Source organism: Heterodontus francisci, chromosome 4, assembly GCF_036365525.1.
Source record: "Heterodontus francisci isolate sHetFra1 chromosome 4, sHetFra1.hap1, whole genome shotgun sequence".
Lineage (NCBI taxonomy): Eukaryota > Metazoa > Chordata > Chondrichthyes > Heterodontiformes > Heterodontidae > Heterodontus > Heterodontus francisci.
In genome coordinates, this window is record NC_090374.1 from 150,035,780 (window position 1) to 150,053,825 (window position 18,046).

An 18,046-nucleotide genomic window follows, 5' to 3' on the forward strand; every position below is an offset into this window, starting at 1 on the left:
TCAATGGGGTAAAAACCCAGATCATGAAAGTTAATGTTGACTCTGACGAAGAACATAGGAATAGGAGTAGGCCATTCAGATCCTTGAGTATGTTCTGCCAGTCAATTAGATCATGGCTGGTTTATACCTCAACGCCCACCTTTGTTCCATAGGCCTTAGTACCCTTATTTAACAAAAATCTGTTGATCTCAGTCATGAAAACTTTAATTGTCGCAGCATCCACAGTCTTTGTGTGTAAAAATGCTTTCTGATTTCACTGTTAAATGGCTTTGCTCTTAATTTGAAGATTGTGCCCCTTTGTTCTGGAATCCCTCACCCGAGAAAATAGTTTCTTTGTATCTACCTTACCATTTTATACCCCTCAAATAAATCATCCCTCAACCTTCTAAACTTAAGGCAATGCAAACCAAATTTGTGCAACCTGTCCTTATTATTTAATACTTTAAGCCCTGGTATCATTCTTGTGAATACGCTTGGAAATATGCCTCAACAACTGTAAACGGCATTTTGTCACCTATTTAGTAAGGTGCAAGATAATGGACTCTGCAGCTCAGATGTCACTTGCATAGGAAAAGTTGGTGGACTTTCCAAAATGTTTCACTTGATCTAAAAGTGAAATGTGATCAGAGAAAAAACAAAGTTGAGAAATTTTAAAAGCTACGTTGTGGCTGTCCTCCTGTATGGATCAACAACATCGTGGTCCAAGAGAGCCATCAAAAAGAAGTGCAACAGTTTCTAGTATTGATCATGGGGTGACTTTTGAACATCAGATGGGTTTATCATGTGACAGATGAAAGTGTACCTCAGAGAGCACAGATGCTATCACTGACTATAATAGTCCAGAAAAGATGGACCTACATTGCCTGACACAAGGGTTGCTGAGCAATCATGGAAACAGAACCCACAAGGGAAAAGAGGTAGAAGTGGACCAAGAGCAACTCTGTGCAATGCAACAACAGATGCAATTGGATTGCATTTGCAACTATGTGAGCTAGAGGAAAAACCTAAGACAGAATTGGATGCTATTGATTGGTTGCTGCCTTATATGCCTCAATGGCACAGGAAGAATGATGATAATGTTACGATTACCTGGTTCATGGTTTGTATTAATTTTCTATAGGTAACTTTTAATTTGAGAATTCATTTTTTTTAATGCAAGGCAAATGAAAACACCTGGTTTGAGAAGCTGGCAAACAAATCTAGGGTGATTACAAATCAAAGGGTGGCCCATGTTTATTTGGTAAGGTCATAATGGGGAGTGTGAAGACCCTAAACAATGGGAGCATCTTCCTAATGGAGATGGTGGGCTGAATTTTACAGACCCCCTGATATCGGGGGTCATGGCGGGGTGGGGTGGGGGGGGGTGGAAGATATCTCCAGCAGAGGGCCACCATGCACCCCGATGCCAGGAAGGCCGGCCCCTGATATTGCCGGCGGCGGTGAGGCCTCATGGCACACCCCCCCCCCTCCCCCACTGCTTGGCCTCCGGAGCCCCATTTAAACATTTAAATTAATTAAAGTGAACGAATTAATTACGTTTCCACTCCCACTGTCTGTCCCAATGTGATCTTTGTACCGGTGGCCGGCAGTGCCACGCCTCCGGATCCCCTTCCGGGAACCGAGACGGAACGCTGGTGGGGAGGGGTGAGGGGGTAGGTTTCTCAGTGCAGGGGGGGGCAGTGGGATCAAAGTCATATCATTGGTGTAGGGGATGGTGGGAAGGGTTATAGTGTAAAGATTATGCACTTTGGGGGTGTGGGAAGGTCAGGTGGACAAGGTAAGTGTTTTGGGGGGGGAGAGGACAAGTAATTAATTCTATAGGTATTGTAGGGGGTGGGAGGGGGCAAGATAAATTTAGTTAATTGTTTTAAAACAATGTATCTTTAAATATTTAAATATAACAGTAGGCTCGAAGGCCTTTAAAAATGCATCAGCGCCTGCACACAGGCAGCTGACGCCATTGCCGGGGATGGACAGCCCACCCTCTCCATGTCATCGGCTGGGGCAGTCTGCCTCGGCTATGGAAATGAGCCGCCGTGCTTAATATCGCGTGATTTTGGTGGCGGAGCCTGATGTGTCTGCAGCTGGTTCAATCATGGGTTGAAATTATTTGTATGATTTCCCAGAACAAACAGAAGATTTGGAATTGGAAGTAATTAGTTTAAATTGCTATCTAGAACATCCCACATGTACCACACTGCTATGGAGATAGATGATGCAAGGGGTGCCTGTTGGTGTTTTGATCTGTGTGCTTGCTGGCAGACAACCAGTTGGCTTTTGGAAAAGCAATTGGCTTCAGACAGGCTGTTAGTCACAGAGAAAGCTATTGGCTTTGGGAGCAGCTGGACTCAGGAGCAAAGACGCCATCATGAACCAGGGGTGTTTCTGTTTTGAGAAAGGCCCGTGCTCAAGCTGGCAAGTCCAGATTCAGGAGATAGTACATCTCAGAAGATAGCTGAGAGATTAAGGAAAATAGAAGTGAATTCCTAAGAGCTGTGGTACATTTTGTATTGGTCCCAGGAGGAGTGAACAAACCACCTGTAAAGTATAGAGGAACTCTTGGGATGGAAGTAACAGTCAAACAGGAGTGTTCTGTTGAGATTTAGAGGGTAAAGTATATGCCTTCATGCTCTGTTAAGTTTTTTAGTTTGAAGTATGTGTTTTCAAATTGTAGTGTTAAGTTAGTCGTGTTTTGCTTTAACTTTCGTACAGTAAAGTTTTTTTGTTTAAAATGTGAAATCCTGTGGCGTAATTCTTTCAGTATTAACTGGAAATTCGACTTTCTCTTTTTAAAAGTTAACAGTTCCTAATGGAATTGTAACAACAATGATCGTCCCTGTAATGAACGGTTGGGCTCACTGTCATATACTTGCCCTGCCCTTGATCGCCCTCCACCCTACAGTGATGGCAGTATGCTGCCTCTAAATTATGCCAAGAACGTGGGGCTCAGCAATCCACCCTATTTCCATACCTTCTAACACTGATCCTGCCATCCCCATGTACTGCCACAAGGGGGAGGGCTGTAGTTGCTGAGGCAGTGTCCTCATTCTCATTTGGTCTCAAAGCACTTGTTGCTCTTCCACTCCCTTTAAAAATTCCCCACCTCTTTGGGTGTTGCACTTCTTCTGCAGCACTGCAGAATTTTCTTCCCAGAAAGTGGTCGGATTCCTGTTGGTAGTTGAAATCTGGCCTAGATCTTACCCTACGAAGCTAAGGTAGCATTCTCATCTCTGAGTCAGAAAGTTCTGGGTTCAAGCCTCACTCCTGAGAGTTGGGCACATAGCTATACTGACACTCTAGTGCTGCACACAGCGAATGCTGTCTTTTGAATGACATGTCAAATTGAGGCGCCATCTGCCCTCTCAGATGGATGTAAAAAATCTTACAGCACTATTCGTAAAAGAGTGGGAGATTTGAAGGAGAGGGGACAGTACCTGAGGAGAGAGAACTATTAACAATATCATAGGAGCCAGGAAGGGAAGTTGAATAAAAGCAAAGTACTTCGGATGCTGGAAATCTGAAATAAAAACAGAAAGTGCTGGAAAACGCAGCAGGTCTGGCAGCATCTGTGGAGAGAAAATCAGAGTTAACATTCCAGGTCAGTGACCCTTCTTCAGAACTGACAGATATAAGAAATGCAAAAGATTTTAAGCAAGTAAAGTGGGGGTGGGGCAAGAGATAACAAAAGAGAAGGTATTGATAGGACAAGGTCACAGAATAGCTGACCAGAAGGTCATGGAGCAAAGGCAAACAATATGTTAATGGTGTGCTGAAAAACAAAGCATTAGTACAGATAAGCTGTTAAAGGACTGAAAACTGAACAGCCACAAGCACAAACATGAAAAAAAGTGGGTAGGCACAGTAGAAACAAACCGAACAAACTAAAATAAAATAAACACAAGAAATAAAAGAAAAAATAACTAAAGATAAAAGTAAAATGGGGGGGGTCTGTCATGCTCTGAAATTATTGAACTCAATGTTCAGTCCGGCAGGCTGTAGCGTGCCTAATCGGTAAATGAGGTGCTGTTCCTCAAGCTTGCATTTATGTTCACTGAAACACTGCAGCAATCCCAGGACAGAGATGTGAGCATGAGAGCAGGGAGGTGGGGGGTGGGCGGGGAGCGCGTGTTGAAATGGCCAGCAACCGGAAGCTCGGGATCATGCTTTCGGACTGAGTGGAGGTGTTCCGCAAAGCGATCACCCAGTCTCCATTTGGTCTCCCCAATGTAGAGGAGACCACATTCTGAGCAGCGAATACAGTATACTACATTGACAGAAGTACAAGTAAATCGCTGCTTCACCTGAAAGGAGTGTTTGGGGCCTTGGATAGTGAGGAGAGAGGAGGTAGATGGGCAGGTATTACACCTCCTGCGATTGTAGGGGAAGGTGCCGCGAAAAGTTGAATGGTTGGCAGTTTATTGGGAATATGGTCGAAATAGTCGGACAGTTCTCAGCCCTTGCCAACTACTGCCCTACCTCCAACCTTTCCTTCCTATGTCTGTAATGCCCGAACAACCCTCCAGAGATATCTGCAATTCTCCAATTCTGGCCTCTTGAGAATCTCTGATTTTTATCACTCCACCATTGCTGGCTGTGCCTTCAGCTGCCGAGCCCCTAAATTCTGGATTACTTCCCTAAAACTCTCCAGCTAGCTACCTTTCTCCACTTTTCTAAGGTGCTCCTTGAAACCTACCTTTTTGACCAAGCTTTAGACCATCTGCCCTAATATCTCCTTATGGGGTTCCGTGTCAAATTTTGTTTAATCACACTCCGATGAACCACCTTGGGACGGTTGAGTACCTTGAAGGCGCTATGTAAATACAAATTATTGTTGTTGGGATCTAAATCCGCAGGCGGTGATGTGCAACTTTGGCCGCTAGATGGCGGTATTCCCGGGTACTGTGAGCCTGGACTCAGCAGTGTCGCTGGCGCCGTGCGGCCTGGGCCTGTAGGTGGCGGTGTCGCTGGCGCCGTGCGGCCTGGGCCTGTAGGTGGCGGTGACGTTGATGCCGTGCGGCCTGGGCCTGTAGGTGGCGGTGTCGCTGGCGCCGTGCGGCCTGGGCCTGTAGGTGGCGGTGTCGCTGGCGCCGTGCGGCCTGGGCCTGTCGGTGGCGGTGACGTTGATGCCGTGCGGCCTGGGCCTGTAGGTGGCGGTGTCGTTGATGCCGTGCGGCCTGGGCCTGTAGGTGGCGGTGTCGCTGGCGCCGTGCGGCCTGGGCCTGTCGGTGGCGGTGACGTTGATGCCGTGCGGCCTGGGCCTGTAGGTGGCGGTGTCGTTGATGCCGTGCGGCCTGGGCCTGTAGGTGGCGGTGTCGTTGATGCCGTGCGGCCTGGGCCTGTAGGTGGCGGTGTCGTTGGAGCTGTGCTGTTTGGGCCTGGAAGCGCTCATGTGTGGCATTGGAACAAAATTAGCGGCGTGTTGTGGTGTTGGTACGGCTGGTGTTTGCGGTGATGGCGGCGGTCAGTGTGTGGAAATACAGAGATTTAGCGGAGTTGGGTCCGGAACAATCGGCCGCACTCGGTAAAACGACACCCCGATACCGGGGCGGGATATTTGTCATTAATTAGGCGGGCAGCGGGGAAAGGCCTGGGACTGACTGGTCATACGGAGCAGGGAGAGAGACAGAGATGGTGAGTGTGTGGCATGCATAGATACAGTGAGAGATAGACGTGGAGGGGGAAGAGAGACAGAGTGACATTTGGATGGAGTATCTTACAAGGCTGCAGATGTCTTTGGTTATGAGTAACGAAGTAGCTCAGGTAGATGAACTGAGTGTGGATGAACATCTTGGGAGTAAGTGATCACCATATGATAAGGTTTAAGATCCGACTGAAAAGGGAAAAAGTCAGTTCTAAAACTCAAACGCCATATTGTATTACGGCAGATTTAAAAAAGTTGGTGAGCAAGGTGAAGTGGAAGAAACTGGCACACACAAGATCAGCATTTACCAGCTAAACGCTATTGGTTCATGAATGTCCTTCTGGGAAGGGAACCTGTCACCCCTACTTATTTTGGCCTACATGTGAATCCAACCCCAAGGGCATGGTTGACCTTTAATGGGTTCAGGGCAACAAACACTGCTTTGCTAGCATTGCCCCCAACCCAAGAAAAAAATTAAAATGTTTTAATCTTCAGTTTGAAAATAAATCATATTGTACTGGTTGTAGAAAAAAAGTGACCCAGAATCATCTGCCAGGCTTTTCTGTGATTGCTGTACAAAATTATCCTCTGGGCCACTAATTAAGTTTATAAAATGTTGCCCTGTTTTGCAGTTCAGTTTTCCAATGGGAAGCTCACAAATTCTGAAAATGTGGAATTTCAGCTGCACAAAAATATACACAGAAATAACCCCCGGAAGAAGCACCAACTTATCTTGGTAAGAGTTAAATGATGGGTATTCTTGTGTGATAAAACACATTTTGTGTTCAAGTTAAAACTGGCATAGCTGATTATTCGGATTGTGTACCTTCTTTAAACTATTAGTAGTATTGCTCATTCTTTGAAATTTATTTATTTTATTTAGAGATACAGCACTGAAACAGGCCCTGCGGCCCACTGAGTCTATGCCGACCAACAACCACCCATTTATACTAACCCTACAGTAATCCCATATTCCCTAGCACCTACCTACACTAGGGGTAATTTACAACGGCCAATTTACCTATCACCTGCAAGTCTTTGGCTGTGGGAGGAAACCGGAGCACCCGGCGAAAACCCACGCGGTCACAGGGAGAACTTGCAAACTCCGCACAGGCAGTACCCAGAATCGAACCCGGGTCCCTGGAGCTGTGAGGCTGCAGTGCTAACCACTGCGCCACCCAATTGTTCAACTTATTTGTTGAGATAATTCTTTTCATCCCCTTGCAGTCTGCTGAGACGGATAGACTGACATACGTTGGAAATAATTTTGGACCAAGTGCTCTGAAGTGTAACTCACTGTGCAAGTAAGTGTGTTTCTCTGACTTGGAGGCAGAATTCTGTTTAAAAGTCAATTGCTGAAAGCATGCAATGGGACTGTCAGCATATGAAAAGAGGAGGGAGAAGTTGTGGCAACCAACAGACACTGTCTTGTGATTTGAGTGTCACTTTTTGCATCTACCCATGCATTCAGTCCTGAGGTGGATGATACAGATTAGCTGCAATAAAATAATCTTCCTTCCAGTTAGACCTACTATATTGTGAATTAAGCACAATATCAACTAGTAAAATTTGCAGGGCTATGGGGAATTAGTGGATAGCCCTTTCAAAGAGCTGGCTCAGGCACAATGGGCAAATGGCTCTCTTTTGTGCTGTAAGATACTATGATTAATTTTCCCCAAATGCAGCAACATATTGGGCAAAGGGTCTGCAAAGCACATTTATTTTTCTGCTTAATTTAGCAGTGGAGTCCGGGGAGCTGCAATGCCAGTACCACAGTACAAAGTTTGAATATCGCTGGTCTTTGCAGTGAATGAGAAACCAGAGGCATTACTTGGTGTTTATGGGTGAAACTGCCCTCAGTAACTTGGGGGAGAAGGAACTGTGTACAAATGCATGATATAATTATGCTGATTGTCGTTATGAGAATATTTGTCATTATTTATATTAACAAATTTGCTATGGGATTCCTCATATTGAGTTGGAGGTTACACTGTTCTATAACAATAAGGGTATTCTCAACACTGGATGTCAAGTGTTATATTAAGTGTGACAAGATTATGTGCTAGATGTAAGAATTATAATACATTATTAATATATTAATCTTGCATTTGACTGTACTTCCTGTCAACTTTTTCCATTATAGCTGCCTGTGTCCACATTTATAATTTCTGTGTTTGCATTTATAGTAAAAACAGTCTGTGTAAACTTCTTAGTGGCTATAATTACAGAATGATAAATTTACATAAATTTGTTTTATAAATCTAGACATAGAAATTCATACTGAGAATACGTAGAAATGAGGATGTGACTTGAAAGTGGGGATTGAATTTTCTGCACCCCTTCATCCATTTATCACAACAGTCTAACTACACATCAGTTGAAGACTGTGCTTAGTCTTGACTCCTTGTGTGCAATGCCACAGGACATTGTCTGCTCTTTAACAAATACTCAGCCAACAGATGTGTGGCTGTTTGACAGGCTGTTGATCTTTGAGAGGACAGCCTTGAGACAGGTTAACATTCAGATAGAGAACCTTCATTGAGTGTTGCCAGCAATTTATTTTTGTTTTAATTTCATGCTTTAAGCATTTGCAGGACTTTTTAATCTGCAAAGCATGGTTTACAAGCTTTTCAGCATTCTCTTTAGTAAACCTATATGCTATAATAATGACTATGAAAACCTGGTAAGTGCACGCACTTCCTGCCCATCACCTTTTGAATGTCATACTGTGCCTAATTCAGGTTTCTGTGTCGAAACAGCAGTAATCATTGAGCAGAAAATACCAGACACAACATCTGCAGCTTGTCCGTTGACTTGTATATAAGTTTATGCAGTGTTTACTTAAATCAGTCATACTTTGCAGCTTTAATGGGACACACACTTACGCCATGGCAGCATAAGAATACCTTGTGGTTTACATGGTATAATGTTTGTGTCCTTCTAAAGCTGCACAACCTCTGACTTGTGAGAAGTGCCACAGGAAATTCACATCCGTATCATGAACATGACAATTATGTATAACGTAGCAGCCAGAAAGGGCCCCTCTGTCCCTCATCCAGAACTGGCCCACCTCTTCCATTAAAGATTCAGCATGCTCTGTGCTACCTACTCTTAGTTCAGGCTCCTTTTCAGATTTCTCCTGAATCCTTCCAATACAGTTCCACAGCTGTTGATGGCCCTTCGCTGCCGTGTGTAAATAGTTGCTCTTACAAGTGTAAGCCTTGAGTCCTGTTCTCACTCAAAACTTACATACTATGTACTTCCCATCAGAGGCTGCTGGATAGCGACCAAGGTCAGGAAAGCTGTTTTCCCTCACATCCTGTGGGCTAACGTGGCCAATTTAAGAACAACACTCATACAAAGTGAATGCATTATAAACTGGTATATGTGGATAGTTTGACCAAAATGACGAAGAGTGCGCCAATTTCTTGCACTTTGCCTGATTTTTTTTTTTCTCTGCCATTTTCTCCCTCTGAAGATTTTTCGTGACTTACTGAGTTCTGAGCATTCTTTATTGATGAAGTAGTGAATGTTGAGAGGTTTTTGACCACTGGGGAAGAAGTGGGGGCATCACAGTCAACCATCGTCCTGCTGTTATCTGACACCCAGATGTATGTTTCCAGCATGGAATGCTGGAGCACAACCTCAGACCAATGTTTCATTGTCCTGATGAGATGCAGTGCTCAATTGTGTTACTACTTCTACCTAAGATCAGCTAAACTGCCATAGACTATGTGTCATAACTCGGACCTTCCTGATCTGTATGACCCCGTTGCCATCAGGAACCAATGTTTTTTTTTATCTTGGGCTGCTCTGGTTAAGAGTATGCAGGGAGAGAGAGAAATGGTGACCACCAAACAGTCAAGAAGAAACAGGCAGGTGGTGCAGGAGACCCCTGAATACACCTCACTCTCCAACAGGTATTGAGTTCTGAATACTGAGGAAAGTTATGGTTCATCTGGGGAGTGCAGCCAAGGCCATGGCACCATGGGTGACTCAGCTGTACAGTGGGGCACAAGGAAGACTGGAAGAGCGTAGTGATAGATTTGATAGTCAGGGGAACAGACAGGCGTTTCTGTGGCCACAGACAGAATCACAGAATTGTTACAGCGCAGAAGGAGGCCATTCAGCCCATCATGTCTGCACCGGCTCTTCGAAAGAGCAATTAACTTAGTACCATTCTCCCGCCTTCTCCCCGTAACCCAGTACATTCTTCCTTTTCATATAACTATTTAATTCCCTTTTGAATGCTTCAATTGAACCTGCCTCCACCACACTCTCAGAAAGTGCATTCCAGACCTTAAACACTCGCTGCGTCATAAAATGTACCCTCATGTCGTTTTTGCTTCTTTTACCCGTTACTTTAAATCTGTGCCCTCTCGTTCTCAATCCTTTCTCTCTATCTACTCTCTCTGGACCCCTCATGATTTTGAATACCTCTATCAAATAACCTCTCAACCTTCTCTTCAAGGAAAACAGTCCCAACGTCTCCAATCTATCTTCATAACTGAAGTTCTTCATCCCTGGAAGCATTCTCGTGAATCTATTCTGCACCCCCTCCAATGCCCTCACATCTTTCTTAAAGCACGGCACCCAGAACTGGACGCAGTACTCCAGCTGAGGCCGAACTAGTGTCTTATATAAATTCAACATAACTTCCTTGTACTCTGTGTCACTATTAATAAATCCCAGGATACTGTATACTTTATTAACTCCTCACAGTTCACAATGCTTCCAAGTTTTGTGTCATCTGCAAACTTTGAAATTGTGCCCTGTCTACCAGGGTCTAGGTCATTAATATATATCAGGAAAAGCAAGGGTCACAACACTGACCCCTGGGGAACTCCACTACAAATCTTCCTCCAGCCTGAAAAACATCCATTAACCACTACTCTTTGTTTCCTGTCACTTAGCCAATTCCGTATCCATGTTGCTACCATCCGTTTTATTCCATGAACTATAAGTTTGCTCACAAGTCTGTTGTGTGGCACTGTATCAACTGCATTGCCTTCATCAACCCTTTCTGTTGCCTTCTCAAAAACCCCAGCATTAGTCAAACATGATTGTCCCTTAAGAAATTTATGCTGGATTTCTTTAATTAACCCGCAGCATTGGAAGCATTGTGAACTGTGAGGAGGATGGTGTAGAATTGCAAAAGGACATAGACAAGTTGGTGGAATGGGCGGATAGGTGGCAAATGAAGTTCAAAGCAGAGAAACAAGAAGTGGTTCAATTTGATAGGAAGAACAAGGAGGGACAATATAAAATAAAAGGTACAATTCTAAAGGGGGTGCAGGAGCAGAGGGACCTGGGTGTGTGTGTGCATAAGTCGTTGAAGGTGGCAGGATAGGTTGAGAGAGCGGTTAATAAAGCATACAGTATTTTGGGCTTTATTAATAGTGACATAGAGTACAAGGGCAAGGCAGTTATGTTGAATTTATATAAGACACTAGCTCGGCCTCAGCTGGAGTACTGCGTCCAGTTCTTGGCGCCACACTTTAAGAAAAAGGTGAGGACATTGGAGAGAGTGCAGAAAAGATTCATGAGAATGGTTCCAGGGATGAAGAACTTCAGTTATGAAGATAGATTGGAGAAGTTAGGACTTTTTTCTTGGAGAAGAGAAGGCTGAGATGTTATTTTATAGAGGTATTCAAAATCATGACGGGTGTAGACAGAGTAGATAGAGAGAAACTGTTCTCACTCATGAAATGATTGAGAACAAGAGGGCACAGATTTAAAGTCGCTCTACACCTCCATCCCCCACCAGGATGGTTTGAGGGCTCTCCGCTTCTTCCTGGAACAGAGGCCCAACCAGTCCCCATCCACCAACACCCTCCTCCGCCTGGCTGAACTTGTTCTCACATTGAACAACTTCTCCTCCAACTCCATGCATTTCCTTCAAGTAAAAGGTGTCGCTATGGGTACCCGCATGGGTCCTAGTTATGCCTGTCTTTTTGTGGGATATGTCGAGCATTCTTTGTTCCAGTCCTACTCAGGCCCCCTCCCCCAACTCTTTTTCCGGTACATTGATGACTGTATCGGTGCCGTTTCCTGCTCCCGCCCCGAACTAGAAAACTTTATCAACTTTGCTTCCAATTTCCACCCTTCTCTCACCTTTACATGGTCCATCTCTGACACTTCCCTTCCCTTCCTCGACTTCTCTGTCTCCATCTCTGGGGATAGGTTGTCTACCAATATCCATTATAAGCCCACTGACTCCCACAGCTACCTCGACTACACTTCTTCACACCCTACCTCCTGTAAGGACTCCATTCCATTCTCCCAGTTTCTCCGTCTCCGACGCATCTGCTCTGATGATGCTACCTTCCATGACGGTGCTTCTGATATGACCTCCTTTTTCCTCAACCGAGGATTTCCCCCCACTGTGGTTGACAGGGCCCTCAACCGTGTCCGACCCATTCCCCGCACCTCTACCCTCACCCCTTCCCTTCCCTCCCAGAACCGTGACAGGGTTCCCCTTGTCCTCACTTTTCATCCCACCAGCCTCCATATCCAAAGGATCATCCTCCGCCATTTTCGCCACCTCCAGCGTGATGCCACTACCAGTCGCATCTTCCCCTCCCTTCCCCTGTCAGCATTCCGAAGGGATCGTTCCCTCCGCGACACCCTGGTCCACTCCTCCATTACCCCCGCCACCTCGTCCCCGTCCCAGGGCACCTTCCCTTGCAATCGCAGGAGGTGTAATACCTGCCCATTTACCTCCTCTCTCCTCACTATCCCAGGCCCCAAACACTCCTTTCAGGTGAAGCAACGATTTACTTGTACTTCTTTCAATGTAGTATACTGTATTCGCTGCTCACAGTGTGGTCTCCTCTACATTGGGGAGACCAAGCGCAGACTGGGTGACCGCTTTGCGGAACATCTCCGCTCAGTCCGCAAGCAGGACCCTGAGCTTCCGGTTGCTTGCCATTTCAACACTCCCCCCTGCTCTCATGCTCACATCTCTGTCCTGGGATTGCTGCAGTGTTCCAGTGAACATCAACGCAAGCTCGAGGAACAGCATCTCATCTACCGATTAGGCACACTACAGCCTGCCGGACTGAACATTGAGTTCAATAATTTCAGAGCATGACAGCCCCCCACTTTACTTTCATTTTTAGTCATTTTTAGTTATTTTTTCTTCCTTTTTTTTTTGCATTCCTTTTTACATTTTTTACAATCTTTTTTTGCATTTATTTCATTTCATCTTAGTTTGTTCAGTTTGCTTACCCACTGTTTTTTTCAGGTTGTTTTTCTTCAGGTTTGCACTTGCTGATGTTCTATATTCAGTATATTCACACCTAATCTGTACTAATGCTTTGTCTTTCAACACACCATTAACATATTGTTTGCCTTTGCTCCGTGACCTTTTGGTCAGCTATGTGGCCTGGTCCAATCTGCACCTTCTCCTTTGTTATCTCTTGCCCAACCCCCACCTCACTTGTTTATAATCTGTGACTTTTCTAATATTTGTCAGTTCCGAAGAAGGGTCACTGACCCGAAACGTTAACTCTGCTTCTCTTTCCACAGATGCTGCCAGACCTGCTGAGTGAATCCAGCATTTCTTGTTTTTGTCACAGATTTAAAGTAATGGGTAAAAGAAGCAAAAATGACATGAGGATACATTTTATGATGTAGCAAGTGGTTAAGGTCTGGAATGCGCTGCCTGAGATTGTGGTGGAGGCAGGTTTAACTGAAACATTCAAAAGGGAATTAGACTGCTACATGAAAAGGAAGAATGTACAGGGTTACGGGAAGAAGAGGGGAGAATGGAGCGAAGTGAGTTGCTCTTTCAGAGAGCTGGTGCAGACATGATGGGCCGAATGGCCACCTTCTGTGCTGTAACAATTCTGTGATTCTGTAATCTTCTGAGACTTCTGTTTTGACTTTCAATTTGCCACCTTCAAAAAGTGACTAAGCCGAAAGTGACAAAAGCAAGATTTAATCGTATATTGTGGTTTAGTCGGGCTGCTCAAGATGCTCTTTAACTATATAAAAAAATCGATACAACCATTCGGTTGTTTGTATGTCACATTTTGATTGGATTTTTAGCATGTTCAGAGAGACCTGGCAAAACTTAACAGCATTGATAGCAGAGTGACTAAATGTTTACATGCTTCTAGTACTTCTGTAAAATAAAAGATTAATCCTTGGAAATTACTGTTCCAAAAATGCAAATGATTGGGAAGTTGCTGCATAAAAGTGACTAAAAAGCTTTCATTGAGTAGAATGTGCTTTGTTCCATTCAGGTATTTTGTTGGCGTGCTAAATAAAAGAACTGGAAAAATGGAGGTGTACGATGCTCAGCTGTTCAACATGCATCCCTTCTTTCCTGGTAAGTTCTTCAGTACATAGTTCTTCACCACCCTGTGAGCATAATTAGACATGGCTAAATCAGACTTCTTTGTATCAACAACTAAGAATTTATATACTACAGTTAACATAGAAGCATCCGAAGGCACTTTGCAGAAGTATCATGAGCCAAAAATGGACAATGATCCAGGAGAAGGAGTTATTAGATGGGATGACCGCAAGCCTGTTGGTCAAAGAAGTGGGTGTTAAGAAGGGCCTTGAAGGAGAGTTGCAGAGGGTTAAGGAGGGAATTCGAGTGTAGGGCCTGGTCACTGGAAGGCACAACCACAAAAGTCCACAAACAGAGGAACAGATAAAACAGTGCGAGGGAGGGGGATTGTGGAGCTGGAGAGGATAGAGAGCTGGAAGACAGAAGATACAGAGTTAGGCAAGGGTGTGGCTATAAGGGAATTTAAGCACAAAGATGAGAATTTTATTTTGAGGTTGGAGGCTGCGGGAGACCAGGAACCAAAGTAGATCAGCATAGACATGGGTGAGCAGGACTTGGTGCAGGATAAGATATAGACAATACAGTTTTGGATGAGCTGAAGTTTACAGAGGGTGAAGGAAGGGAAACCAACCAGGAAAGCATCAGATTAATTTACTCTGGAACTGACAACGTGTGGATGAAGATTTTGTCAGCAGATGGACTGAGGCAGGGACGGATGTTGGCAATGTTATAGAGGTGGAAATAGATGGTCCTGTAATAGAGAGGATATGGGTTCAGAAGCTCGGCTCGGGGTTGATTAGGATTCCAATTTTTGAACAGCCTGAGACAATAGCTGGGGGGGGGAATCAAATGGTGGTGAAGGTGTGGTGCTTGTGCGGGTGGCTGAAGAAGATAGCTTCAGACTTCCCAATGTTTGGGACAGATTGCCAGTATCTAGAGAGGTGTTGCAAGCAGCGTGACAACACAAAGGTATTTGAGATGTTGGAAGAGGTAGTGGCGAGGTAGAGCTCGGTGTTCACATGGAATGTGACCCCATGTAGTTGAGGAACAGGAGGGGGCCAAGGGCATATTCTCGGGTGGCTCTGGAGGTAAATGTATGAGGAGGCCAAGGACATATCCTCAGGAGACTCGGGAAGTAATGGTGTGGGTGGGAGAAGAGAAGCCATTGCTGGAGATGCTCTGGTTGTGATCAGATAGATAAGTCAACCAAACAAGGACAATCCCACTAAGTTGCACAGTGGAAATGTGTTGGTGAAGAATGATGCAGTCGATATTGTCAAAAGCTGTAGAGAGGCAGAGGAGAGATAGTGAACCATGGTTATAGAGGATGTCATTTGTGACTAATTACAGCTGTTTCAGTGCTGTGGTGGAGTCGGAATCTTGATTGGAGAGATTCAGATATGGAGTTGCAGGAAAGTTGGGTGTAGATTTGGGAGTTGAAAATACATTCAAGAACGGCGCAGTGGTTAGCACTGCAGCCTCACAGCTCCAGGGACCCGGGTTCGATTCTGGGTACTGCCTGTGTGGAGTTTGCAAGTTCTCCCTGTGACCGCGTGGGTTTTCTCCGGGTGCTCCGGTTTCCTCCCACAAGCCAAAAGACTTGCAGGATGGTAGGTAAATTGGCCATTATAAATTGTCACTAGTATAGGTAGGTGGTAGGGAAATATAGGGACAGGTGGGGATGTTTGGTAGGAATATGGGATTAGTGTAGGATTAGTATAAATGGGTGGTTGATGGTTGGCACAGACTCGGTGGGCCGAAGGGCCTGTTTCAGTGCTGTATCTCTAATCTAATCTAATCTAACTTTGGAGAGAAAGAGAGGTTGAAATACGGTGGGCAGTACTTTGCAAGGAAAGAGTTATAGGGGTGGCCTTTTGAGGAAGTGGGTGACGGTGGCACATTTGGAAGGTGGAAGGTAAGTACCGGAGAAAAGAAATCTGTTTACGGTACCGGCTAACATGCGGACCAGGAAGCAAAGTTAGGATGGTCTGCAGTTTCATGGGAATAGGGTCAAGGGAACAAGAGTTGGGTCTCATGGACAGGATGAGCTCAGAAGGCATGGAAGGAGAAGGGAGAGAAACTAAAGGAAGATGTGGATTCAGGGCTAGGGTAGTGGGGACCCTGGTGGATGTTTGGCTTGGGTGTGGCAGAGGCAACTAAAAGGACAGTCTCAGTTTTTGTGAAAAAGGAGCCCATGAGCTCCTTGAACCAGGGGAGAGAGGGGTTTAAGGAGACGGTTGGTAGTGGAGAAAAGAAGTCTGTTATCTTAGCACTGGGCGGCACAGTGGCGCAGTGGTTAGCACCGCAGCCTCACAGCTCCAGCGACCTGGGTTCAATTCTGGGTACTGCCTGTGTGGAGTTTGCAAGTTCTCCCTGTGTCTGTGTGGGTTTCCTCCGGGTGCTCCGGTTTCCTCCCACATGCCAAAGACTTGCAGGTTGCTAAGTTAATTGGCCATTATAAATTGTCCCTAAGTATAGGTAGGTGGTAGGGAAATATAGGGACAGGTGGGGATGTGGTAGGGATATGGGATTAGTATAAATGGGTGGTTGATGGTCGGCACAGACTCGGTGGGCTGAAGGGCCTGTTTCAGTGCTGTATCTCTAAACTAAACTAAACATTCCAGGACAATCCTGGAATAGTGAGTAGCTTTGAAGAGGAGCGGGAGACTCAATAGTGTTTGTTCTGGTACAGCCATATCTGGCAACGGATGGCTAAATCAGTTGTGTGGCAGATATATTCAAGTCAGGGTCCCTTGGGATAGAGGGAGTGAAGATGGGTTGGACCAGAATGTGAGAGTTAATGTTTTTTTTCTGGGTTCAGAGCCTGGAGGAGCAACCCTCTTTCAAAGCCACAATAAGATTGTGGATGGCAAGGGCCATGTTTGTGACTGAACAAACATTCTGGAGAGAAATGTAAAGACAGGTGGTGGTTGTTGATCTGCCGACATACCAAGGTGGCGATGCTGGGGGGGGGTGGGGGGGGGTGGTGGTGGGAGGGATGACAGCAATGGGAAGGGGTTTGGTGAAGTTAGCTCCCAGTGAGTTTTCTGGGCAGGAAGGTTGGTGAACAAGGAGGATGGGGCAGTTGTGGTAGCTGCTTCTAGGGAGGTAGCAATGAGTGCCTAGATGGGTCCTTGGAAAATGCAAAGAGTGGTACCGGGGGTAGCTGTGGGCTTATTCAAAAGGGAATTGAAGCCTGGAGTGACAGCAGGAGAGTAAAATGAGGGGGAAAGGGGTTGGGTGCATGCAAAATACCTGAGTGGAGAAATAAAAGGTGCCAGGAGAGTGGGAGAAAAAATGTAGCATGGGTCCCGAGCAGTAGCCAAAGTGAGCATACAAATAAACATGAAGGAATTAGGGTTATGTGTGACATCAAAATATCTCTTCAAGGGACATTTAAAGAGATTTTTGAGGAGCTGGAAACAGTAATATGGAATGGGATTGTTTTGAAACTGGCCAGGCTATCTGTGTTTATTTTTCCCAAATAATACTAGTTAACCTCCTGTGACATTACTTATGGACAGTTTGGGATTCAGAGCAGTTGTTGGAATTGAGCTGAGCGTAATCGGGTTTGCCAGAGTCCACTGTTCCAGTACTCCCTATTCTCCTGATGGCATGACTGTTGGTTGGTACACTTCTGCTGTTCCGGTTGACTACTAGCAGCATGCCCTAATGGCCATTCTTGGTATATCTGCCTAGACAGCTTAGCAGGCTACTTAATCATCAGGAGCATCTCAGCTGATCTGTCCTCTCCCATTGTCTGCAAGTACACATTTTCAGCTGGAGCCGCTGGGTTGGATTTTGCCACTTTCGGAGCGCGGCATGCCGGTTCCCCATCATGTTGCCGCCTTAGTGTGATTTTTCCGGAGGCGGCATCTAGGGGAGGAGGGCTACCCGCCTGGAAGCAGTGAAGCATCAAATTGTCTCCTTATAAATCCAGTTGAGTTCTCTATTTCCTACCATCTACAACTTTTCCAGCGGCACACGGGCCCCCTGTTGAAGCCAAAACCTGGTCGTTGCCTGGAGGTGACTCCCTGGCGGCAGGCCAGCAAGGCATCCTTTAAATCCCACCCCCGAACCCAGATCAGCGGGTCACAGCTGTA

The 18,046-nt window shown here is 45.5% G+C and overlaps 1 protein-coding gene across 6 annotated transcripts in view; it reads left to right on the forward strand.

Moving 5' to 3' along the window:
* Positions 1-5,367: 5,367 nt before the first annotated feature.
* Positions 5,368-18,046, forward strand: part of polr1e (RNA polymerase I subunit E) — a 56,432-nt gene continuing 43,753 nt past the window's right edge. Inside the window, exons 1-4 of one of the 6 annotated variants that reach the window (XM_068030323.1) lie at positions 5,368-5,521; positions 6,274-6,377; positions 6,869-6,945; positions 13,891-13,976. In XM_068030323.1, the coding sequence (XP_067886424.1) occupies positions 5,452-5,521; positions 6,274-6,377; positions 6,869-6,945; positions 13,891-13,976 (337 nt within the window). In that variant the 5' untranslated portion in view covers positions 5,368-5,451. Of the gene's footprint in view, positions 5,632-6,273; positions 6,378-6,868; positions 6,946-13,143; positions 13,421-13,890; positions 13,977-18,046 lie in introns of those variants that run through there. The other 5 variants (XM_068030325.1, XM_068030324.1, XM_068030326.1 and 2 more) reach the window with 5 other exon arrangements.